This window comes from Procambarus clarkii, chromosome 78 (genome assembly GCF_040958095.1).
Source record: "Procambarus clarkii isolate CNS0578487 chromosome 78, FALCON_Pclarkii_2.0, whole genome shotgun sequence".
Classification (NCBI taxonomy): Eukaryota; Metazoa; Arthropoda; class Malacostraca; order Decapoda; family Cambaridae; genus Procambarus; species Procambarus clarkii.
The window spans coordinates 20956549-20983798 of record NC_091227.1 but is presented as its reverse complement, the minus strand read 5'-3'; the positions used below and the strand labels follow the sequence as shown (position 1 = coordinate 20983798).

The 27250-nt window shown below is 35.9% G+C and overlaps 1 protein-coding gene across 1 annotated transcript; it reads left to right on the top strand.

Annotated features, from left to right (window-relative positions):
* The first annotated feature begins 6962 nt into the window (after positions 1 to 6962).
* On the top strand, positions 6963 to 21968 carry LOC123746004 (uncharacterized). Its single transcript, XM_045727121.2, has 9 exons — positions 6963 to 7142; positions 9797 to 9888; positions 10018 to 10592; positions 10871 to 11099; positions 13457 to 13589; positions 14358 to 14452; positions 17507 to 17617; positions 19136 to 19305; positions 19402 to 21968. Exons 2-9 carry the CDS (start codon positions 9807 to 9809, stop codon positions 19813 to 19815), a joined length of 1809 nt encoding a protein of 602 aa, XP_045583077.2. The 5' UTR covers positions 6963 to 7142; positions 9797 to 9806; the 3' UTR covers positions 19816 to 21968.
* The last annotated feature ends 5282 nt before the right edge of the window (positions 21969 to 27250 follow it).

Genomic DNA, 27250 nt, shown 5'->3' with positions numbered 1-27250 from the left:
CATAAGCCAAGGGATTTGTAGATCAGTGTTTAAAGGGAATTCGGAAGTAATAATAACACAGCTGATGCCATCTGTCGGCAGAAGAGAACACTATCAACTGGCTGGTCAACAGTGGCCATAAGGTACAGCTTACGCCATCTGTTGACATCAAATTACACCTATAACAAATTACCCCACAAAATACAACTAGCGCCATCTCTTTTTTTTCCAACGCACTACAAATAGCCAAACAGCAACCCATAAGGCGGGTTGTTGTGCTCGGGTAGGAGGTTCCAAGCTCCGCGTATTCTTTGTTGACATTCACACAACAGCCAATCACAGGAAGGGATCAGCTAAAGGCTCCATCCATTTAATAAATCATCTTTATTTAGCACACCATCCTTGCTTATGACATCCTGCTTCAACTTTAGTCTACCTAAAAAGTGAAATGTTAAGTATTTAAAAGTATTAATATAGTGATAATTAAATACTGCAGGATGTAACGGATGTTACAGAAACATGGGCTGGCTACCTAACTTGTGACGTTATTATTGGGGGTTGCCTTAACATAAATAATGATACGCTGCTCTGCTCTCTTATTCGAGTAAATTATTCAGTTAGATGGAGATTTCTGTCAGGTGCAAAACAGAAATTGTTGTTCTTTTTCACAACAACCTTGTTGTTGTGCACAAGGACCTATTTCTTAGTTAAAATTTTATTCATAAAAGAGTGTTGGTATTCCCTGCAACAGCCAATCACAGGAAGGTATTTCCGGAAGCTCGGCCTCCTTATGGACTCAGCACATCGATCTAGCTCATGATTCTGTTTCATCTCTTGTATATACAATCTATGACTTTTTTCGATTACTGTAATTAATAATATGAGATATAAAAGTTTTTACACAAAATGACTAAATTCTGCCATTAAATGAACTTTGTCTGGTATACATACGAACATACACCAATTTATTACCATTCATCCATTATTAATTTCAAATGTAATGTATACTGTCTAATTTTTTTCCTCTCGACATTACTTGGTGCAATATTTGCATGTTGTCTATTTATTTATCGATCTATCTATTATCTTGTATTTATATTTACAAGTTTCTGTGCTTGGAAGAAAACTCTACATTGAATTGGGACTAATTTATTAAATAATATTATTTAGTATTAATTAATATTTACAATTATTATTAATTACAATTATTTATAGCTTAGTTTCTTTCATGTAACTCGCAATTGTACATTCTTAACATTAATAGCCCAAATTAGCACATCTTGCTTTTAAATTAGCCCAAAAAGTAGCAAATAGCGAAATAAAAAATTTGGGAGCGCGGGGCTCTCAAAAGTAGCCTAATTTGCTATTTGTAGCCCAATCTGGCAACACTGGTACTGTGCAGCTGGGGTGCTAGATCTAAGCTGCTGAAAGTAGCGAGCTGACGGTTTAAAAGTAGCGAATTTGTAATAAGAGTAGCCCATTTTTTTAGTGAACGATATGGGTTTCAAAGTAATATATTTTGATATATAGAGTACACTACACTATGTTAATTGTTTTATTAATATTATTTCTGCACATACACACACACACACATATTTTATATATATATATATATATATATATATATATATATATATATATATATATATATATATATATATATATATATATATATATATATATATATGTCGTACCTAATAGCCAGAACGCACTTCTCAGCCTACTATTCAAGGCCCGATTTGCCTAATAAGCCAAGTTTTCATGAATTAATGTTTTTTCGTCTACCTAACCTACCTAACCTAACCTAACCTAGCTTTTTTTGGCTACCTAACCTAACCTTACCTATAAATATAGGTTAGGTTAGGTTAGGTAGGGTTGGTTAGGTTCGGTCATATATCTACGTTAATTTTAACTCCAATAAAAAAAAATTGACCTCATACATAGAGAAAAGGGTTGCTTTATCATTTCATAAGAAAAAAAATATAGTAAATATATTAATTCAGGAAAACTTGGCTTATTAGGCAAATCGGGCCTTGAATAGTAGGCTGAGAAGTGAGTTCTGGCTACTAGGTACGACATATATATATATGTCGTACCTAGTAGCCAGAACGCACTTCTCTGCCTACTTTGCAAGGCCCGATTTGCCTAATAAGCCTAGTTTTCATGAATTAATTGTTTTTCGACTACCTAACCTACCTAACCTAACCTAACCTAACTTTTTCGGCTACCTAACCTAACCTAACCTATAAAGATAGGTTAGGTTAGGTTAGGTAGGGTTGGTTAGGTTCGGTCATATATCTACGTTAAATTTAACTCCAATAAAAAAAAATTGACCTCATACATAATGAAATGGGTAGCTTTATCATTTAATAAGAAAAAAATTAGAGAAAATATATTAATTCAGGAAAACTTGGCTTATTAGGCAAATCGGGCCTTGCATAGTAAGCCAAAAAGTGCGTTCTGGCTACTAGGTACGACATATATATATATATATATATATATATATATATATATATATATATATATATATATATATATATATGTCGTACCTAATAGCCAGAACGCACTTCTCAGCCTACTATTCAAGGCCCGATTTGCCTAATAAGCCAAGTTTTCATGAATTAATGTTTTTTCGTCTACCTAACCTACCTAACCTAACCTAACCTAGCTTTTTTTGGCTACCTAACCTAACCTTACCTATAAATATAGGTTAGGTTAGGTTAGGTAGGGTTGGTTAGGTTCGGTCATATATCTACGTTAATTTTAACTCCAATAAAAAAAAATTGACCTCATACATAGAGAAAAGGGTTGCTTTATCATTTCATAAGAAAAAAATTATAGTAAATATATTAATTCAGGAAAACTTGGCTTATTAGGCAAATCAGGCCTTGAATAGTAGGCTGAGAAGTGAGTTCTGGCTACTAGGTACGACATATATATATATATATATATATATATATATATATATATATATATATATGTCGTACCTAGTAGCCAGAACTCACTTTTCAGCCTACTATTCAAGGCCCGATTTGCCTAATAAGCCTAGTTTTCCTGAATTAATGTATTTACTATAATTTTTTTCTTATGAAATGATAAAGCAACCCTTTTCTCTATGTATGAGGTCAATTTTTTTTTATTGGAGTTAAAATTAACGTAGATATATGACCGAACCTAACCAACCCTACCTAACCTAACCTAACCTATATTTATAGGTAAGGTTAGGTTAGGTAGCCAAAAAAAGCTAGGTTAGGTTAGGTTAGGTAGGTTAGGTAGACGAAAAAACATTAATTCATGAAAACTTGGCTTATTAGGCAAATCGGGCCTTGAATAGTAGGCTGAGAAGTGCGTTCTGGCTATTAGGTACGACATATATATATATATATATATATATATATATATATATATAATATATATATATATGTCGTACCTAGTAGCCAGAACTCACTTTTTGGCCTACTATGCAAGGCCCGATTTGCCTAATAAGCCAAGTTTTCCTAAATTAATATATTTTTTCATTTTTTTCTTATGAAATGATAAACCTACCCATTTCATTATGTATGAGGTCAATTTTTTTTATTGGAGTTAAAATTAACGTAGATATATGACCGAACCTAACCAACCCTACCTAACCTAACCTAACCTATCTTTATAGGTTAGGTAGCCGAAAAAGTTAGGTTAGGTTAGGTTAGGTTAGGTTAGGTAGGTTAGGTAGTCGAAAAACAATTAATTCATGGATACTTGGCTTATTAGGCAAATCGGGCCTTGCATAGTAGGCTGAGAAGTGCGTTCTGGCTACTAGGTACGACATATATATATATATATATATATATATATATATATATATATATATATATATATATATATATATATATATATATATATATATATATATATATATATATACATATTGATTTTTTGCCGCCAGAGGTGGATAGTTCATTAAGCATCCCCTATTCAACCTGTGAGTGGTAGTTGTGCACCCCGAACCCCGACCAGTTGTGTAAGCGGACCCCGACTAGTTGTGTAACTGCAAGCCTAGCATGAACGAACCGAACAAAACCTCTGAAGCACAACCATACACCAACCGAAGCCCGACCATGCACAAAGGTTTTGTACATGTAGATAGCACACGAGAATGTGTAGAGTGAGTATATGTTTAGCATGTTGAGGGACTTGAAGAGAGGGGCTGTGAGTTAGGTTCTTTTAATTGCCTTATACAATTTAACGAATAAAAAAGGTTTTCGTACCTTAACATCTTTATATTATGATAATCACGACATATCTGCATTAAAATCAGTGTGCAATTCCAGTTTTGGCCTCCACCGCCTTCTCACTTGTTCCCTTGTATCTTGTAACTCACTTGTAGCACTTGTATGCTGTGCTTCCTATTTTAACCTGCTATGTTAAATGGGATTCTTGTATTGTGATTTGTGTATTTGTACTCATTGAATTTGTGCGCCCCTTGAGGGACTTGAAGTAAAGGGGGGGGGGGGGCGTAGAAATAGCCTAAGCTACTCAATCCCTTTGAGATTAATTTTTTTATTGTCTCAATAACCATGCTTGAACTTGAAGTGGACTTTAATGTTTTTTTTTCGGCAGCTTTATTTCCTTAGTTTCCGAGCTGTTTTCTTTACCGTGTATGTTGTAATAAACTATTCATATATTTACAGTTGTTTCTCCCTGTGAAGATTATTAAACAATGGTGATTATAATGGCGCGGAAGTTCAGCCTGGCCAGGGCCGCCAGCAGCCCTTGGGCCCGCCCCGGCAGCACCCAGTCTTTAATTTGGCACCTTTGTGGCACCTTTGAGGAACCTTAGTGTAAGCCTAACATGTATGTACACTAGCTGCCTGTCCCTCTACACAATGATTTATTATTACCTATTATTTTATCATTTAATTTAAATATTAAATAAAATAATATTACGAGAGCAGTATTTACGCCGGTTATTCATGCCCGTGCCACCTCTTGGGTGGCTTAATCTTCATCAATCGAGAGCAGTACGTCCTAACCAGACATAATATGATGATATCCTGAACAGTTGATAAATAAAAGTAATTGCGGAACTCCAGTTATCTAATACTTATCATAAATGGTATAAAACCTTATCATAAGCCAAGGGATTTGTAGATCAGTGTTTAAAGGGAATTCGGAAGTAATAATAACACAGCTGATGCCATCTGTCGGCAGAAGAGAACACTATCAACTGGCTGGTCAACAGTGGCCATAAGGTACAGCTTACGCCATCTGTTGACATCAAATTACACCTATAACAAATTACCCTACAAAATACAACTAGCGCCATCTCTTTTTTTTCCAACGCACTACAAATAGCCAAACAGCAACCCATAAGGCGGGTTGTTGTGCTCGGGTAGGAGGTTCCAAGCTCCGCGTATTCTTTGTTGACATTCACACAACAGCCAATCACAGGAAGGGATCAGCTAAAGGCTCCATCCATTTAATAAATCATCTTTATTTAGCACACCATCCTTGCTTATGACATCCTGCTTCAACTTTAGTCTACCTAAAAAGTGAAATGTTAAGTATTTAAAAGTATTAATATAGTGATAATTAAATACTGCAGGATGTAACGGGTGTTACAGAAACATGGGCTGGCTACCTAACTTGTGACGTCATCAGTGGGGGTTGCCTTAACACACATAATGATACGCTGCTCTGCCCTCTTATTCCAGTAAATTATTCAGTTAGATGGAGATTTCTGTCAGGTGCAAAACAGAAATTGTTGTTCTTTTTCACAACAACCTTGTTTTTGTGCACAAGGACCTATTTCCTAGTTAAAATTTTATTCATAAAAGAGTGTTGGTATTCCCCGCAACAGCCAATCACAGGAAGGTATTTCTGGAAGCTCGGCCTCCTTATGGACTCAGCACATTGCTCTAGCTCATGGCTCTCTGTTTCATCTCTTGTATATACAAACTATGACTTTTTTCGATTACTGTTATAATTAATAATATGAGATATAAAAGTTTTTACACAAAATGGCTAAATTCTGCCATTAAATAGACTTTGTCTGGTTTACTTACAAACATACACCAATTTATTACCATTTATCCATTATTAATTTCAAATGTAATGTATATACTGTCTAGTTTTTTCCTCTCGCCATTACTTGGTGCAATATTTGAAAGTTGTCTATTTATTTATCGATCTATCTATTATCTTGTTATTATATTTACAAGTTTCTGTGCTTGGAAGAAAACTCTACATTGAATTGGGGCTAATTTATTAAATAATATTATTTAGTATTAATTAATATTTACAATATTATATATTATATATATATTATACAGATTAATGAGCATATACACAGCTTAATGATTGCACTCGAAATCCTGTGGTTGCAGTTGAATCAGAGCTGAACGGTCCCGGGTTCGATTCCTAGCAGAACAGAAGCGTTTTGGCACCGTATCCTTTCACCTGGCGTGTGTCTTCACCTACGAGTAAATAGATACGCGTGAGATATGCAACTGTTGGTGGCCGCATCCGGTGATATACCTCGATAAACCGAACGTCGGTTTATCGAGGTATATCCTGTCCTATTCGTTATTTACAAAATGGCATACTGTATTATAATTTAGTTAAAATTAGTTTCAAGAGTTGTAAAAAAATTATATACCTGTCAAGCACTCTGTTGCTAGCAAATGCAAGTACATACAACAAATAATTTAGATTGTTGTGTTGATTTAGGGGCGACAAATAATTTAGATTTTGTTTATAAAGTATTTCCATGGTTGAGGGAAAACAAAGGCGAATTACAAAGTGTACAAAGCTATCTTTTTTTGTTGAGTCTCAAGCCTCTAACACTGTAAAATATTTGAAAAGTATACAATATGGGTAAGATAGTATATTTTATAAGCTTTATAAATTCATAAAAAGACATAACAGGCCTTTATCTTTATAAATAATAAAAAAGTAGCCTTTCTTCGAAGATGACTTGACTGGGATTCGGATGACAGGTCGCCTTGCAGTGGCTTGAGGCTTGGTCGGTGTGGAGTTCTGCGCTGACAAGGATAACATAATAATTAATTAACATGAACTAACAAATAAAACCGCATTGCATGTGTATATACCTCTTATGGTGGAGGGAGGACCTGCTAATCTCAAGTAATGCAGGCTTGCTCTGGCGGCTTGTGAAATAAGTGAGTATTGAGTTCGTCCCCATGGAATAGTGGGCAGGATAAGGCTCCATATGGCGATAAGAGACTAAGAGTAGAAACTAAACGGTGATATAATAATAATTCACTGTGTCATGGGACAGGAAGCCAGAGTGTATTGATACATGTTTGACTTTTATCGAGGGCCCTCTCCTAGGGTTCAATTACTGACCCCGCCCAGGATGCAACCCCACAACAAAGTGACTTAACTCCTGAGTACCTACTTACTGCTAAGTGAACAGGCGCATTAGGGGAAAGGAAATGTGCCCAACCATTTCTGTCCCGCCCGGGATTCGAACCCAGAATTTTCAATTATGCGTCGAGAACGAACCCAACTGTACTACCGGGACCCTATAAACAGATATATACAGAATAGATCTTTCTTAATTATGTGTGATGCATAGTGTTTAGTTTGTGTACAGTGTGCTTACAAGATACAAACTGTATTTGTAAAGTTATTGAATGTGTAATATCACGTTTTGAATTTGAGTGTATTACTGATAATGTTTCTTCTGATAATTGTCATATTCTCAGTCATATTCCAGGTATTTTCAGGGTTAAGAGTTTTTTATAAAAAAAAATTCACACTCTTTTCCACTCAATCTCTATCAGAACATTAAAAGTATAAAATTCATACAGTACAGGTACAGTACTTAAAATTCTGTATTTGGTTCTGAATGTTCAAAACTATGCTTAGAGATTATGTATTAAGTTTAAATGTTTTGGGGTGATTTTATGGCAAATACATGTATAAGTACAGTGTAATTAAATACATTTTATCTCCTTGGTGTACAAACGGTTTTGCTTGGTACAGTTAATATAACTTTACAATAAGTTTTAACTTTTACACTGATCTAATTGCAATTTGCAATTACTTCCGGTGTGTGTAAATTTACAAATGCTGCTTTTCCCCTGCTTGATCTGTCAGATACACTGTAGTGTAGTACAGTACTGTAGTGTTAAACAGTTAAGCAGTCCTAGGGTTGAGTAAACTTTATTAAATAATGAATACAGAGATGTTTTGAAAAGGTATAATAATTTGAGAAGGTATAATAATAATTTAATTTGATTAATTAACATATAATAATTTGAGAAGGTATAATAATAATTTAATTTGATTAATTAAGGTATAATAATTTGATAATAATTTGGTATAATAATTTGCAAGGTATCAATTAAATAATATTATTTATAATACAGTACATGTATAATTGTTATAATACTGTACAGTACCTGTATATTATTAAGCAATATTTGGCTAAGGTTTCATATATACTGTATTCAATCAATTAAGAAAATGTTCATATACAGTACTTACTAACAATGATCAGACTAAGTGTCTTTGCAGCTTTGATTTCTGTGCTTCTGTTTTTTTTTTAATGATCTAAAATCTGTCTCAGATTACTGGAAATTTTTATCTTGGAAACTGAGCTTATTTATATATTCCTACAAGGCCACTACTTTGACATGTGTGGCGTATAATGAGAGGTAATGGCAAGTCGGGTTTAGATAAGTTTCTCTCATTTAAACAAAATATAAGTTTAGCATGAAGATGGTTATTAATAGCTTTATATTTTCCTTGTAAGATGTACTAGTATACTGTATTGGTATACTTTATGATTGTTGAAGACAGGAAGCCTGTTAGACTAGTCAAAGTTTCCTCTAGCCAAGGAAGGCTGTCCACATGGTCTTCTCCACAGATGACCATGTGGACACTACTGAATGTGTTTATTCAGTACTACTTATTCAGTAGCGTTTAACTTGCTAAGTGGTTAAACCCAGTAGTGTTTAATTTAACTTGACACAAGTGGTGAACATGACAGCCGATACACCAGGAGCCGCAGTAGTCCAGGTGTGAGTGTGTCCTCTGCGGCCTCACAGTCCTCAGGTTCAACCCATTAGTGTGGATTGCTCCTTTTATTTCTTTTGTAAACAGAGTGGTAGATGGTTGGAACAAGTTAGGTGAGAAAGTGGAGGAGGCCAAAACCGTCAGTAATTTCAAAGCATTATGACTAAGAGTGCTGGGAAGACAGAACACCACGAGCATAGCTCTCATCCTGTAACTTCACTTAGGTAATTACCACACCACATGCAATACATAAATCATGCCAGGAGTATTGTGAGATAAAATCCAGACCTTACACTAGTGAGTATGTCCACTTAGTCAACTGAACCTAGAAAAAAAAAAAAAGAGTTGAAGCATTGGAGACCAACCTAGGAGCCAAGCTAAGGATGTGGAAAATCATAGAAGCCTTACTTCACATTGTATCAAACTTCCAAGAGCTCTTGTGGCATGAAACCAAGGTGGGTTTATGACCCTTTTACTCCACATCATCTAGTGAATTAACAGTGTAATGAAACCAAATTACTCAAGGAGTTCTGTGTGGCTGATCCTGGGCCCTCATGATCACATGTTAGTCGTTCTAACCTCTGAACCAATTGATCCCACATAAAGAGATGAAACTTGGGTTCTTGTCAACTTGTGAAGAACCATGACAGATTTACTCCAGATTTTACCCAACTGGTTTGTAGACTTGGTTGACTGAATGCACAGTGACTAAATTGTGGCCATTAGTCCTACAGTTGTGTTATGGGATATTTATGTTACTAATTAATACAGTAAAATTAATGATTTACAGGAAACACAGAATGGTCCGTGAGTCAGGGAGATGTAGAGTGGTGAAAAATTATGCCACCGGAGGGACCAAGGCAGCAGTAATACCAAAGTTAGGTTTGTAATATTGTGGTGGTTAATTTAGTCTGTTAATATTGTACATAGAACACACATGGTAATAGGCTCAGATATTTATAATTATCGGTCACGTTATTTTATAGCATACAGTATTTTGTATCTTCACAGGACCACGTAAGACTAGAAGCCAGTCCCTCAAAGAAAATCAAGAAATTGAGATACAACTTCAAGTCCCAGTAGATGAAGAGAAAACCTATTTTAGGTCTGATTTTGCAGATATTAAACGAAACAGTAGGTCACTATCAAGGGCAAGTTCTGAAGATTCTGCACTTTCATCTTGCAGCTCAAAGTGGTCATTGTCAAGTAATGTATCTATTGTTAGCAGAAAGTCTCAAGGTATTACAACAAGAAAATTAACACAAACCCTTGACCCTGTAGCTGAGGATAGAATTCCCAAATCAAAGGTTGATATAAACCCTGACACCATAAACTGGGTAAATGGTTTATCACCGACTAGAATTCAAGCTGCTGTTCCGCTACTGCGAACTCGTGCAGTTGCCAATGGTCATTTAACAAAACGAACACTGAGTTATGTTACAGAAAGCTCCAACTCGGACAGTGGATATAATTCAAAAGTGCTTGATGAAAATTACTCTGCAAATACCTTTCGATCTGAGGCTGTGATTCATTTTCATATTTGTGTGCTCTGGGCACTAATGCTGTCAGCTGAACACCATTTGAAAGTAAGTCTTAACAAATTTAATGAGTAATTTTGTTTAATACTGTACTATTGTTTCTTTTCATAAATATAGCTATGTGTAAAATAAAATCATAAAGGTGATCATAAGGGGTGAATGGAATAGTTATGTGTATCTAAGGTCTTGAAAATGGATGGCTTAATACTTTATTTAAAATTTAAACATATTATTAAAGAAATATATATTCCTTTCAGGAATGTATTTTCATCGACCTCAGGTTTTAGATTTGCTTTACTCATTACCATTACTGAATATCTTTCCAGTTATCCTCAAAGAATGTCGGCAAACAGTCCATGGGGGCACATCCAGTAGCCCTTCAAGTAGCAGCAGCATTCATACTTGGCACACTATGTGACTTGATCTCACCAAAGTTAGCTCTGCTAGTACCTCAGACCATCTGGGTACTAGTAGTTTTACTAGTCCACATTACCTCCAGCAATGTTGCTGTACAACTTGTTCCATATCTACCATGTATAAACTCAGGTTTATTAGGTAAGTTAGTGTGTGTGTTTTGTCATAGTATTAACTAAATAAACAACTTCAAGAAACATTTATACAAGTTCCTGCAGGAAGGGCTGGACCAGGTGGTTTGTAGCGTATGTGTGTGTTTGTGCATGTGTGGGCCTGTTTGCTGCCCCAAGCAACAGCATTTTAGATCAAGTTATCTCAGGAAAATCCTGGCCTCAGGTCAGGTCGTGTGTTGGGAGTTGAAGATCTCTCAGAGCCCACTCCAGTTAACAACCACAAGTTGTAAATAGTGATGTAGTATGCCTTATTGAAATTTATTGATGATTTCTTTTTAGTTACCACCTTGATAATTTGCTAGATTTGTCAGTTTTCATACCAATATGTGACTTAACATTTTAGGGTTACTTTTGTTCTCTCCATAAAGTTCATTTGTGTTTTAATCCAAGATGAAACATAGGTAATATTTACAAAAAAAAAACATTTTATTTATTGCTGGTCAAATAACTTATAATTATGATCTGCTCCCTGTTTTTATTTAATGGTATTGTAATGTTTTACATATTGTAAGTCAAGCTATTAATACAAATATTTGTATTTTACGGGTTCGTAAATTTATATATAAAATTTATTAGATGGAACGTTAGTGGAAAGATTGTCATATCATATCATGTCAGGCTGGCATTGTAATGACCCCTAGTTTGAATCCCCTTTGAGGAGTGTGCAGGTATTAGTTTCTTGTCTTTATTTTCTTCTTATTCTGCCTAGTAGAATTCTGCCTTGGACAGTAGAGCGACAGTCTTGCTGTCCAAGACTGGACAGCAAGACTTATTGCAGGCCGCCGTTCAATCCCCAACCGTTCAAGTGGTTGGTCACCATTTCTTTTCCCTGTCTCATCCTAAATCCTTATCTTGACCCCTTCCAAGTGCTATATACTGTAGTCATAATGGCTTGGCACTTTCCCCCGATAGTTCCCTTCCCTTGCCTAGTAGATGCTATGGTTGATCAATCTACTATTGAAATCTTGTGTTTTGGTGTGTGTGTTTTTTTTTTTTTTGGTCATACTCAGTACACCATAAGAACTGTTGGGTAAGGACTGTAAAGCACTTAAAAATATGGAAAATTGTTCAGTCATGGTGTTAACATTGTCGCGTCATGTGGTCTCACAGGTAAACATTGTCGTTAGAACATTGTGTGGGAATTTATATCATTTGAGAAATACTGTATTTATTTATTAATTTAAAGAATGTACAATTCAGTATAAGCAATTTTTGTCTAAAGAAATAATAATAGTATAATAAATGATATTACAGTACAGTACAGTATACAAAATTGTAATTGTAAATAAATGTAAAGGTGAAACATTGCAAATAAAATAATTGTAAATTAGGGAATACCATTTGGGTTATAATGGATATGTGGGCCTGAGGGCCACTTCAAGCAACAACCCTGTAGATCATATTATTACAGGATAAACATGACCCAAGGCTCGGCTTGCGGAAGGGAAGGGAAGGGAATTATCAGGGGAAAGCACCAATCCATTATGACTAAATATATAGCACCTGGAAGGGGTCAGGATAAGGATTTGGGATGGGATGGGTTGGGGGGATGGCGCCCAACCACCTGGACGATTGGGGATTGAACGCCGACCTGCATGAAGCGAGACCGTCGCTCCACCATCTAGTTCGAATTGGGAAGTAGAAGAACTGTTGGAACTGACTGCAGATTTCCAGATTTACCTTTAGCCTACTGTCTGATGTAAGCAAAAAATTTGAATAGCTGGACATGTGAATCAAATGATATACCTAAATTATAATATCCTGTGTATAGATGTTATGCAAAGTTTTTATACCACAAGTCAGTACAGTACTGTATTAGTAAACTATCTTATAGTACAGTATACGTCGAATTTGAATATTTTGTGCTAAACAGTTCAGCATATTAATGTTTGCATTGATGCAATAGAGTTGTGAAGCAAATACTTCTAAAAAATCAGTTTTGCTCTCAGTTAATAATACTATATAAGTTTGGTATATCCTAAGATATAGATAAAATAAGCCATTTGTTTCAATACATTACAGTGCTTTGTATTTTTAGTGAACTGCATGATAATCCCAATAATCATAATTCTTAGTTCACTTTCTTGATTTTTAGATTCAATCAAAATACAGATACTTTGTAGTCAAAGGGTGTCTATTAGTTTTATAGGCTATAAGGTTTTTACTAGTAAAGCTGACACATGACACACTCTTGCGTGACAAGAACCTTCTGGTCTGTTTTGTGGAATCCAATCAGAATCTTCCTACAACATTTAAGTTAGAAATATAGAATTTGATCCAAGCTATGGTTTTTATAAATGCTAAACAAATGGTGTACCGTTGCAGGATGTCAGTTTCTCGCGATACATCTGGGCTTCCGAGGCAGTCACGCTGGAGTTTTGTCAAGAGTTAATCTTAGTTATTGTTTAGCATCCATTGTGGTCCCTTTCATCATTACTATGATGAGCAGTGTCTTGGGGTACGTATTACAAATTATTCTATGTTAAACCATGTTAATTTTTAGGATAATGTGACAGTTGTATCAAATTGCACTAACACAATGTCTGGAGACTGCTTGCCATCATAGGATCACATAATGTTTACAAATATTAATGTGTAATTATTTAACTTTTCATACTTGTATTGTAAATGTAAAACAATGCAAAACAGTAAAAAAAAAAATATATAATTATATTTGCTGATATTTTAATTTCTTTGTGATGCAAGCAACTGTATTTTCTGATTTAGAAAATATTCTTTCAATTACTCTTCATTTATTACTCAAGAGCAGTCAGCTTTATCTTAGCTGATACATGGGTCAAGTTGACTGGAGGGAAATGTAGCCCAAATAATCCTGGTGATATAGACACCTCTAACTCTTTCTTCTAACAAAACAGAACAGGCATAACAAAAATTGATAAAACATTGCAATAAAGCAAAACTTTTAAATATTTTTTTTCACTAGACCACTGCTACCAATTATAAAACAAGCAGGTTTAATATTGATCACATATTTTTATACACGGGGCTGTGCAAATTCACTCGTCTACTTGTCTTTGATGAGTTAAAGTAAAGGCAGATGACTATTATTATCCAACTCTACTTGATGTAGTACAGTAACTCATAACAGCACTTGATAGGTGACTTTTTTTTCTGACTTGTAGGCCCGAGTCAATATTTGTTCAGCCCTGTTTGTATAGCAAAGGTGAAGCTAATGCATAAATAACCCATTGGTCCTCTTTACCAGGAGTTCCATTAACTCTCAGCTAGTTACGCTAGTGAGCCTCCTGAGTATGATGGCTGTCCTTAGGCTCTTAGGCAGTAACTTGAAAGGGTTTACCAGTAAGTACCTTCCCTTTATGCAACCGTGGCTTGAGGTAGCTTACTACTTGCGCTACATTCATTCTTTGCATGCTGGTAGACATGCTCTTAGCTTGCAGAATGAAATCACGAAAACGTAATATATCTATGAGATGATATTGAAGCTGTAAGATGGTATTGAACCTACATCCCTGAACTTGGGAAGCTCCTCAGTGAGTATGTCTGAGAAGTTTAGGGGTGTGGGTTTGACCCCATTGTATGGCTTCATTATGTTCTCACATTCGTAGCTTATTTGCATGAGAATAAAATCAGTCTGGTTATTTGCATGGTAAGGTAAATAGTTACTTGTTCTTGATACATATAATTAAGAAATATTATACTCTTCCTTTGAATGCATTTTTTAAGCATAGAATTTTATACAAGTGCTAGTATGCTGTAGTATATTTATATTAACATAATGCAGTCATTCTTCGATCTGCATGAGAATGATGCTCATCTGAACCCTTGTACAGATTCAGTTTGTATAAGTCAAAGTTGGGGTTATGTAGAGAATATTGGGATGTATTCCTGAAACTTCCAAAAGTTAACTTTATCTGATTCCTATTTCAACAAAATATATTAATTATATAATATAATACTCTACAAGAGTACATGTATTGTGTAAATGCTAACCACTGGCTGAGTTCATCAGCATATGTAGAGCAAGTGGGTATATTATGACAGTCTCACCCAAACCATCCAAGCAGTTGTGCACCATTCCTTTTCTCTTACTACTCAAAATTCTTGTTTTCGTATCCCTTCTAAGTGCTACATGGTCATAATAGCTTAGTGCTTTCTCCTGTTAGATACCTTACCTTATTCCCTCCTGGGAGATTCCCATCAGGTATTGGCCACATTAGAAATTTTTTGACGAGTGTATATGACCACACAAACCTTTCACTTGTTTCAAGTTTACTGGACCCTCTCCCTCACCCATTCGTTCATATACTGTACTACTGTATATTGTTTTAATTTTCTCTCCCATGATGTCTGTCTCTATCAGATGATCCCATTATTTCACTCCTTGTACACCCATCTTATTAAATGATTCTCAAGTATCCTATTACAGTAATATGTTCTTTCCATCTAAGTGTAAACAGTATACCCAAATGTTATCGTGAAATCTTTGCGATAAGCTTAAAACAGTTTAACATTCCATTTTCTTACATGTAGAGCTCACGATAGCCTTAATCCAGTCATCTGCCATTTTACCCACTTGCTATGCCATCTTTCCCTTATGATTGCTCATAAACAGGGACAAGATTGATTAATGATTGATGAAGATTAAGCCACTCAAGAGGTGGCACGGGCATGAGTAGCCCGTAAGCAAAAACAGAAGCAGAAAGCACTTTAAGCTTCTTTGGGTACCCCTACTTGGCCAACTACTTACCTTTCACAGGTCAACCCACAACAGTTGCCCAACTCATAGGTGCCTATTTACACCCAGAAGTTGGGTAGCCTAGGCATTAGGTGCCCAAATGTCTCCTCTTTCCCCCTCCTCCTATGCACATAACCTTTTCACATAAGGCTATGCCAAATGTCTCTATTTCCCCCCCCCCCCCCCCACCCACCCACCTCCCTCTTTTACATAACATAACCTTTTCACATAAGGTTATGTCTTATGTGAAAAAATCTGGATGTCATGATTTTAAGCAAAAAATATCAATGTACAATTTTTTAAAATAAGACAAATACAAGTACTGGGATTCATATCTAGAAGCATTAGTAATAAGACATCATACGTTAATCATCAGCTTTAGCTAGCCCTTGTTAGGCCCCATTTACATTATGTAGTTAAGTTTTCTCACCATACAGTACTATAGAATGGATATAAAAATCGCTCGAAGTGTGTACACAGAAGGATGGCATAGTTGACTAGGAACTAGAAACCTTTCTTATGCAGAGAAGATTAAAATGCTCAGTTTACATTGTTTATAAAGGCTAAGAGTAAAGGATATCATGATTGATGTTTACAAGTGGATGAACTGGTTATAACAAGGGAAATATAAATAAAGTTGTTAAATACGTCAATACAAAATACAGTAGAACACTAACCCCAGTTGCCTTTACCGAGAATGAGACTGGTGCCTTCCAGTAGGTTCCATGGTGGTTGAGGTATGGTTCATGCATCCTAGGGTGCATCACTCCCTCTTCCCTGTGGCTTCTCCTTATCAGTTTGTTGGCTAATTGTCATGTGGTTGCCAATGGCCTCTTACTGAACTCTAGATCTGTGCTTTCATAGTTGAACGATAGCATTTTGCAGCATATCTTCTCTGCTTGTAGCTTGCTACAATTTTACAACTGGTGGTTCAGTTGAGTCTTCAGCAAGTAATACCTCGTAAAGATTCCCTGACTGTTTTGCCATTGTGTGGTGTTGGGTATGCCATTACATAGTGCCCCAGGAAGGTGGCGGTGGTTCAAGTGCTTTTACCTCGGGGTCTCTTCCAGAGACCTGAGATCCTTTTTTTTTTTTTTCTGGAGGCTCTATCCCCAGAATCCTTAACCATTCTTCTGCTTTGGCAGTGATATGTATCACAGGTGAGTCTTTATCTTTATTGTTTTCATATTTTCTGATTCTCTTGTTTGCCATTTTAAATTTTTAAAGAAAGATCGTGTGGGTTTTACACCTGATGTTACCACCTGGAAGTGGATGGGAAAGGCTGCAAGGCTAGCAAATAAGTAGAGGGGTCCCAATGTTTATTAATGCATCTTCTGTCAGACATTTGGCTGGAATAAGTAATCTCCAGTGACCTCCCTCCCTCCCCCATCCCTAGCACTTTATATACACTTACAGGGGTTTTTTAAAATTCAGTCGAGCCACATAGCCTTCCCGGCTTGGTGCCTTCTTTTGATAATTACTTACTTGAAAATTCAGTGGTGATTGTACAAGAATGTCATCCTGCCTGACTGTTCATACTCCTGTCTGTAGACACAATGGAACTTACCTTAGGGGAAGTACTGTACATAGTAATTCTTCTGAAATACTGTATTCACTTAGGGACTGATTTTGTATTTTTTTTCGTTTTATATTTGCAGGATTACCTCTTCTAGTCCCAGATAATTGCTCACCAGCCAGATTCCTCAGTTGTATAGTTATGAAGGTTGCTTTAACTGTCCCAGCGTCACTTCTCCTTCCGTGGCTCCAGAGTAAGTCGAACTGATTACTGTATTTAGGATTCATAATTTTAACCCTTAAAGTTCGATTATCTTAAAAATTTACATATTGCCTGCAAGCAAGAAAAAAAAAGACATGTACTATTTTACTTGTTTTTACTTATAAAATGGAAGATCTTTATTTAAAAGCATGGAAATTAAAAAAAAATCATTTACATACCCTGATTTTGGCCTGAGTAATAGTTGACATTTTTTTTGGCAGTTGACATCATTACGTTGATGATGTATGAGTCCATGGGTCATGGGAGTCATGACCAAACAAACAATTTATTTTTTTTCATATGAAATATATGTAAAAGTAATAAGGACTACCAAAATAAATATTTTCAGTGAGCATATTTATTTTTGGTCAAAGTGCTATGATCATCATATGATAATGGGAGACCAGGAGTAGGAATTCGTTTGACTCTAATGCATTTTGTGGCCTTCCATGACTGCTGGAAGACTCCAATGAACTATTGGAACCATGCCTGTCATATACTTGTCGATAATTCAAAAGATAAATGTCCCCACGGTCCGTTTTCTGACCAGGCCTTCTGGTCAGTGGTCATGTCAACCAGGCTGTTTGATCCAGTTGCTTGCAGCCTAATGTACTGTATAAACCACAGCCTGGGTGATCAAGTATCCTTCGAAGATGTTTATAGTACGTCTGAAGTTATCTTTTGAACACTGCAAAAGGTCAACAAGTTATGCCTCGAATGAATAGAGTGTGCTGAAGAGTCTTGGGCTTTTGATGTTGATTGAGTTCTCACTAAGTGTGCCCACTGCACCTTTACTTTTCAATAGGGCTATTTTATATATATACTGTATATGTTACTGTATATGTTATTCTTATATCGAGGTCCCTCCCAAGGTCGAACTACTGACCCTCCCCAGGATGCCACCCCACAACAGCTGCCTGACTCTTGGGTACCTGTTTATTGCTAGGTGAATAAGGGCCATTAGGTGATGGGAAACACACCCAACCATTTCTGTCTTGCCCGGGATTCGAACCCAGATTTCCTGAGTATGAGTCGAGAATGAACCTGACAGTGCAGTATTGCCTTGTGGTCCATGTGGGCAACATTGATATTTAAACATGATGTAAATCGTGTAAAATTTAAACAAAATATAAATGATGATGATAATGGTATTACACTGATGATCAATATAGGATGATTTCAGCTCTTTAAGTTAGGGTTAACACTTTTGGTTAGGGTTGTGCACATTTATAGCAAAATTACATATTTCATAATACATTGTTGTTTACAACATGCACTGAATGACCAAGCAAATTCATTAGGCTTGATATTTATTCATTCATTCATTATTACCCATTACCCACTTTTATTTAATAGATGCATCAGCCCAAAGAAAAAATGGAAAAATATTAAATTAAATCAATCATTATAACAATGTTGTGGTTGTATTCTCATTATAGTTGACATTACCGCTCAAAGAATAATACTGCTTTCCGCATAAAAAAATTATTTATACGTACAAGTTTTCCAGGTTTACTGAATGACGGTGGCAGCATCAATGGCATTGGTCTGCCAATATTGGTGACAGTTGGGTTACTGTTGGCTCAAGCCGCCCTGGTGCCCTCACTCTTGGTGTGTACAAAGTCTTCCACAGCTACTGGGGCTATGGCTGCTCTGCTCATGCTTCTGTATCCTGTGATGGTAAATATATTTCTTTCGTGTAAGCAGTTTTGAGTAGCATTGGCTTTCTTTGCCAGTCTTGTACATTTTATAGTTACATCTTAAAATCTTCAACAGGTATTATCAGATGAGTCAAGCTCGATTCTGCTAGTGTTGCTGATTCCTGTATGTGGCCTGGTGGCTGTGGCACAGAACTTGGTGGTTGCCGATCTCGTCTCCACGTTTCCCCAATTTCCAGGTGTCATTTTGGCTCTCAATCTCTCCCTTCATATTCTCATACGATATTTTACCCCACGTTTTTCTACCAGTATGATTGAGCTGTGTGCCGATAAAGGCAGGACACATCTGATTTCTTTAAGTTTTCCTCAATGGCTCAGGTATTTGTTGGCAAATAATTTCATATCTGATATATCCCCATTACTGCCAACTTCTTTAGACTTTTTGTCATGCCATAAAGTGCATATTAATGTCATAACTGTGATGGGTTGTGCATGTTCTTTTGTACTATTAATTTTGGCAAGAAGTACATAGGTTAACTATATACAGCACTGTATACTAGCCTTTAAATGGGAAATACGTAATGGTAACCACATACAGTACTGTATACTCGGTTATAAATTGGAAAATTGGAAATCAGTTTATTTCACAAAGGAAATAATAGTAAATTCTTGAAAACACATTAATGAAACTTATATTTTCTCATTAGCTTTCATTAGGTTCTGAAAATGAGAAAACAAAGACTATTCATTATAAATACATACAGTACTGTACATATAATATATATATACACCTGTACAGTACTTTATATGCATCATATATGTCCTGTACTTAAAGCATTACATGTAATTTAATTACCATTTTCCATGGGGATAATTATCCAGTATCCACTAAAACATTTTTGACCAAAGAATAATTGTTAACATGTTCAAATAAAGAATGTTGCTGTTGTGAAAGCTGCATGGTAACCAGTCATAATAAAATTCTACACAGAAAGCAATGGCTTCTGAACAACCATGATCCAAATTTGCAAGATACTGTATCAAAATTGTTGCCGCCCATCTCCCCATTCAGATAAATTATATTCTGTATTATCCATCGTGGAAGCTCCATTATTTTCACGTGCCTCAATTGTGTTGTCGGCCGCCAGATGACATCCTAGTCTGTTTTGGAGTGCCTCGCGCATGTGGGTGTTGAATCCAGAGCTGCATTTGCATTTTATAACTTGAGATTGAGTCAATCCCTTCGCAAGGGTGAACTGAAACTCGAGCATTCCTTTTACAAGTTCCTTACAGGTGCCTCAAAGAATCTTTAGGTATGTCGGGTCTACTGGAGGAGGAGGAAATTCTCTTGAGCAAATAATGATAAACTGTTCTCATACTCAGTAGCTGTGTTGCCTCATTTTCTTCACTGACAGCTCTCCTAATAAGAGGTCACCCTGTAGGTATGCTGGTTAAATCTGCCAGTTGCGACTCTTGTGCATCTTGTAAAGGCTCTAATTTTCATGATAATTAGATATTTTTGCTTTTTGTTTCTTTTGAGTCATATGTTCCCGTGATAAAATCCTTTGTGAATCTGATTCCTTTGACATTACTAGTCTTAATGTCATATTGTTCTCATTTTGGCATCCTTAAATGATATCCAGGAATTTTCTTTTGATAATTACTTACCTGCTTTATTATAGATTAATCCCATTCTAAAACCATAAGATACACAACCAGTGTACAGTATAAACTGGTCATTGAGGAATTTGTGAACTACATTGTCAGAGTTGGCCTCTAATTTATTCACAAGTATACAGTATATGGATGTGCATATGATATTTTTGTTGAAGATGGTAATACAGTATTTAGTAGATGGTAATGGAGAAATTTGTAGTCACAAAATGATATAAAATAACCTACTTATGAAGACAGTTTCTTTTGGTAGAAACTGTCTTAAATTGATATGGTTTATCTGTGATAATTCATAATTATTAGATTATCAAGTGGATTATCATCAGGCTGCTGTACTGTGCAGTATTGTCTTTCTAATATGCATGTCTGTCTATGATGGTATTCAGCATTCCTTCGATTTTATTACAGAAATGCAATTGGATTATGAAATATGATATGAATGTACCTTGGGGTGTACTTGATGAATACACTGAGTAATACTTGGAGTGTGTTATAGATATGCATGATGTACTTTGGTATACTTTAGGTTGTACTTTGGGGCATATATACACCCTTTGGGTACACAAAGGATCATGTGTGCTTTTATGCATATGGTGGGGTATATTTATCAGTGCACTGTGTGGTAGGGTTTGACTATCGAGTGCACCTTGGGGTACTGACGTGCTGGTGTCTTTTTGCTAGGAACCTCTTATATTAATTTATTTATTATGTAGTAATTCAACAGAGGTGTTACTTCTCATCCAATTGTCAGGTGAAGTTGCTTGCACACTTGAGTGTGAGTGGATGTTGGGACAAGCTGTATAAAGTAAGATTAATATTAACTCGGTCTCGTGGTTTACTTTTTCATTTTCTCTCTATTCACCTCATGCAGGTCGGTGTTCAATCCCTGACCGTCCAAGTGGTTGGGCACCATTCCTTTACCCCTGTCCCATCCCAAATCCTTATCCTGACTCCTTCCTAAGTGCTATATAGTCATAATGACTTGGCACTTTCCACTGATAATTCCCTCCCTTCCATCTCTATTCACCTTACCCTCTTTGCTTGTAGTGACCCTATCTTCCACTATATGGTTACATGATTTGATAATGGTCCAGGACGAACCGAAATGTCATCATGTCCTCTCTTTTCATGTGCGTGGGTTAGGTGTCACATTTTCAGCCACCTATTTGTAACTGAAAATTAGCAGGCAAAAACTAGCTGAATATTTGTTAGTGAAAAAATGCAAATTTTCAAGGTACAAACTTTTGTATTGTGGTTTTGCTGTTTTAATTTCCATGAAATCCATGGAAGATAATTACATTTTATATAGAATATTTGTTAATATAAAACAAGTGTAAAGAGAATGGACTAGTCAGGAGTCTAAAGGTGACAAGAAATTATTAACTAACTCTGGTAATGATATGATGTGGACTGATCTCATACAAGCATAAATTTTCATGGATCTTATTTTGTTAATAGAAAGATCTTTGATAGTCACAAAGTGTGTCCAGATTTTTAAATGAAAACTTTATGAAACTTTGATACAAATGCATATGAGCGACGCTGGTTCAGAAGATGCACATACAGCAATTGCATGTTAATGCAAGTACAGTATTGTGTAAGTAGTAGTAGTAGTTTCTGCAGTTATATGGTTTTCATATATTTTTATAAATGCAAAAACACTATTCCATCCATTTTCAGGAGAATCTCATTGAATTTTGGTGCATGTACTGTATAGCAGGATGACATTTTCCAGGTTTTCCTAAGTGTGAAAGAACGAGAAGGAACACTTTTAAATGTCTGTGAATGAATTTTGCAGTTATAATATATTATCTGTATCCCATTAAGACGTGAACTTGTAAAATACTGCACTCTCAAAAGCAGAAATTTAAATAAGGAAATAGAAATTAAATAAAAGTAGAAATAATTTCAAACACAAGCTCTATTCAGTCAGAGTAGCCCCATACGTACTCTGCTCTTTCCTTGTTCCTAAGTATGGTATTTGCCGACAGATAGGACATACATTTTGTCCACCGCCAACAGATTATATTATATGGCATTTACACTTCACAAAATTATAATGGTTTTCCCCTATAAAACCACTTGAAAATCACTTTCAATCAGTGTATGATGAAGTATACTAAAATACAAATTCCACAAAAATCAATTATAAAATATGTCTTGTATGCTGGCAAATACAGTAACTGTTTAATAAAACATATATTGTTGGTCTTATATAATAGCAAACATATATTCTATGTACATCATTTTGTTATTTGTATTACCTATTATGGCTGTGTTTGACAGCCAAGTGTAATTTAGATTGATAAAATATTGGGCATTGTGATTGTTTGGTAGTAATATAATCAGAGAGGATGACATTGCACAGGGTGGTTCAAAAAAGGAAATGTTTAGCATTTCTTTGTAACACCACCCTTCAGAGAAGGCTAGCCTTCCTTTGTAACACCATGCTTCAGAGAAGGCTAGCCTTCCTTTTGTAACACCATGCTTCACAGAAGGCTAGCCTGCCTTTGTAACACCACCCTTCAGAGAAGGCTAGCCTGCCTTTGTAACACCACCCTTCAGAGAAGGCTAGCCTGCCTTTGTAACACCATGCCTTCAGAGAAGGCTAGCCTGCCTTTGTAACACCATGCTTCACAGAAGGCTAGCCTTCCTATGTAACACCACCCTTCAGAGAAGGCTAGCCTGCCTTTGTAGCACCATGCTTCACAGAAGGCTAGCCTTCCTATGTAACACCATGCTTCACAGGCTAGCCTGCCTTTGTAACTTCATGCTTCACAGAAGGCTAGCCTTCCTTTGTAGCTCCACTCTCTAGAAAGGACTAATCAAAATTCTTAACACCACACTCCAGACAGGACTAGCCTACCTGTATAACACTGCAAGAGCTACCCTACCCCTTAGTGGAACATTTTTAGGCTCTAACCTGTCTTAGGCAGCATTATTAGCATACCCCTGAGGGTGTAACCATTGAGTAAACTCTAGCTAGAACAAATCCACAAGGGCCGTGACGAGGATACGAAGCTGCGTCCGGGAGCATCCCAGACGCTGCCTTAATTTGTGGATTTGTTCATTTGATGCATCACGTTAGTGTGATCTCGGTGTGTAAACTCTAGCTAGGTTGTGTTCATTTATTTGCTTTGAAATCTTCAGTTAAGGTAGATTGACATGTTATTTTCACCAGTAGTTTTTCTCAAATATGTGTTCTGTTTGGTCATAGCATGTCAACCAGAAGGACCAACATTAGGGTCCTCTGGGATACATTGGTGAGCTATGTCCCTCAAGTAGTGGCCTCTTACAGGGTGGTAACAAAGTATTAAGCGATATGATAATCTAGTTTTGAGGGTAGAACTATTGAAAATAGGTTCTTTTAATTCATATGGAATAAAAGATGGAGTGAAAGGCACTCAGGGTTTTGGAATATGAGGAATATACATATGATAATTATCAAGGAAAAAATTTCTTAAAAGGGGAAGCATGCAGCCGACTTAAAGGTAAATGCTGGCAAAAGCGAGGTGGTGGTTTTGGCAGGCAAGAATAACCTGTTGGTTTTTACTCTGTGCTGGTCTATAGAATAAGTGAACAAAATGTGATATTGCTTAAGATAGAAGTGGGTTAGTGATGTATTAGGGAGTTGAAGTCTTTAAGAGCAGGAATATGTAAATAGAACTGGTGAAGAGAGAAGAATGGGAGATAGTAATACAAGGGAGAAAATGACTAGATATTTATAGAATCAGTTATGGAGGATAGAAATGTTGTTATGGCTGTGAAACAAAGGTGTGTGCTTACTCCTTCCAAGCTCGAGGATTTGGAATGAGCTATGGATATAAATTGACACACCTACATAAATTTTAAATTCCACTTTGACTAAGCCCTAAAGCATATTCCAGTCTAATCTAAAATTCAAGCTGTTGAATTTATGTCTTGAAATGCATGTTGCATAAATAGGCAGAGAAGTTTAATTAAGAATTTTTTGTATGCAGGGCAAGAAATTTCATAAGACCTAGGATTATTTCCAACACCCCCATATACTAAGAAACCTCTTAATTAGTCTGTACTAAATTAAACTAACAGTATTGGGAGTAAATGCAATTATATATATATACATAGATAATTCCATTCAATATTTTGTCTGGCGTTGCTACTGGGTAATGGGTAATAAGAATGGTTCGAGAAGAGTAGTGCACAAAGGTCGAGAGATAAGAACGGAGAAGGAAAGATTGGCTTTCATCTAATACAGTAAGTATATAAAAGTGAAGGAAAAGTGATTGGTAGACACTGAGCATTATAGAAAGGTAAAGAGGAAGACTACTTACAGGACTGGCCTCTATGCACAGGTCTGGCCTCAGGGGATATATGACAGTCTAGAAGTCTATGCTTATCACTGCCTGGTGATAAGCTCACAGAGTGACAGTATGTCATATACTGAACTATATAAATAAATAAATAAGCTAACTGCTTTCACTTGCAAAATAATTTATTTATGTTAATTTCCTCTTTAAGAAACATCTTGCACATTGTTAACTGCAAATTGTTAACTTGTATGTTTTCAAATTGATTTCAAAAGTTTTTTTTACTAAAGTATTGTTTTAAAATAATATTTATGGACTCTAACAGCATTAGTTTGGCAGTGTCTTTTCAGTATTCTCAATTCATTAATCATTTTAGGTAGTGTGTGTGTGTGTGTGGCGTTGTGTAGCGATTTACTGTACTTAGTAATAAAGTCTTCTGTTTTATATTTTGCAGCTATAGTATACACATTCAGTCAAGATGATTACAGCAAATAATTTTGTGATTTTTCTATGGATCTTCGGTAAATGTATCATTACCTTGGAAATCATGGAAGCTATTTATGAATATTTGCTTTTGTTATTGTATTCTGTAGTGCATGAGGAGGCTGTTCATCAATATTTCTTTGTATTGTATTCAGTAATATATCAGCATCATTATTTTATGTTGGTAGAAATTTGTTATTGGTCCTGTATTGTAACCCAGCCTGAGTTTAAAGTGGCTCATTATACATTCTTATGTTCACCGGTGTCCCTCAGTAACTGTTAAGTGCCGTTTTCTTCTTTATCTGGGTATAGTATTTACTGGCTTTACTCCTTTATCATGGAGTTTTCCAGTTTTGTTTCTTTATTTGGGCACATGCCATTTCCAGGCAGTAGTGGATAACTTCTGCTCCCTCTCTTGCATGCTATAAAGCAAAGTGCCCACTGTAATAAGCTTCCTGTTTGGGTTATTAGATCCACCCATTGACTGAGTTGCCCTGTTCGGATGGCTGGGTGTTGAGGCCGGGTTGCAAAGGGCCTGGACACCCATCTTCCCTCTTAGGCTCATGCAGTATGCAATAAAGGCCATGAATTGTGCTCCCTGTCTCTCCTGTCACCAGGAGCAGCTAACTGGTGGTCCTGCAGCTACTGCTGTGCTGGACAGTGAGCCTTGCTCCCATTTTTGGCCCACTCATTGGGACACTTCTTAAGAAGTCATCTGCCCCATGACTGTCAATGATTCAGCCGACACAGCTAGAGATAATTCCATGACACTGTTGAATTTCAAACCACAAGGAAAATGATGAAAATTGTAATTTAAATGACATTTAAGTTTGTTGATAACCAAGTTAATGGACATATGTATACTACATTAAACCCTACATTATACAGGGATTGATATGGATTAAGTTATTGAGCTACATGTATTATAGACACAGAAAGATTACAACATTGGATACACTGAGAATTTGGCAAAAGTAAGATCAGCAGAGGACTGGGTAATACTGATGCTTTTAAGTGGTCATGCTTCACACAGTAAGTGAATCTACTGCATATAATAAATAAATATTAGCTATTTCTAGCAAGTGCAATGGGTTATTACACATGTAATTAACTGCAATAGTAATACTGTCTTCTAAAATGTTTGATTTCTTTATTTCCATGTATGCAATACTTTTTTCAAGATTCCTTACTTTTTCTAGTCGTTCGTGATATTTTAAAGACTTGAGCTTAAGTGTATATTTATTAATCTATACAGCAAATCAAATTAAATATTTAAACAAACATTGTTTGAAATGTGTAATTTGGTGCTGTATATAGATTTGTGTGATTATTATTCTGTTTGTAATACCTTTAAAGCAAATGTTATTTTGTAAAGTTTTGAAGGTCTGGTTAATCCTAGTTTGCAATTAAATACGTTTGAGACGTTGAAGATTACCTTATTGTATTATTTTTTAGTTCTGGTCATATGTGATTGATATATTTGAAGCCAAATAAACAGTCACATGAATAAGGTGTTTTATT

Excerpts from the sequence above, each read along its gene's own strand:
- LOC123746004 (XM_045727121.2), top strand. The coding sequence starts at position 9,807 with ATGGTCCGTGAGTCAGGGAGATGTAGAGTGGTGAAAAATTATGCCACC. Across the intron at positions 9,889-10,017 it reads AGCAGTAATACCAAAGTTAG|GACCACGTAAGACTAGAAGC; the intron begins GTTTGTAATATT and ends GTATCTTCACAG. Across the intron at positions 19,306-19,401 it reads TGCTTCTGTATCCTGTGATG|GTATTATCAGATGAGTCAAG; the intron begins GTAAATATATTT and ends AATCTTCAACAG.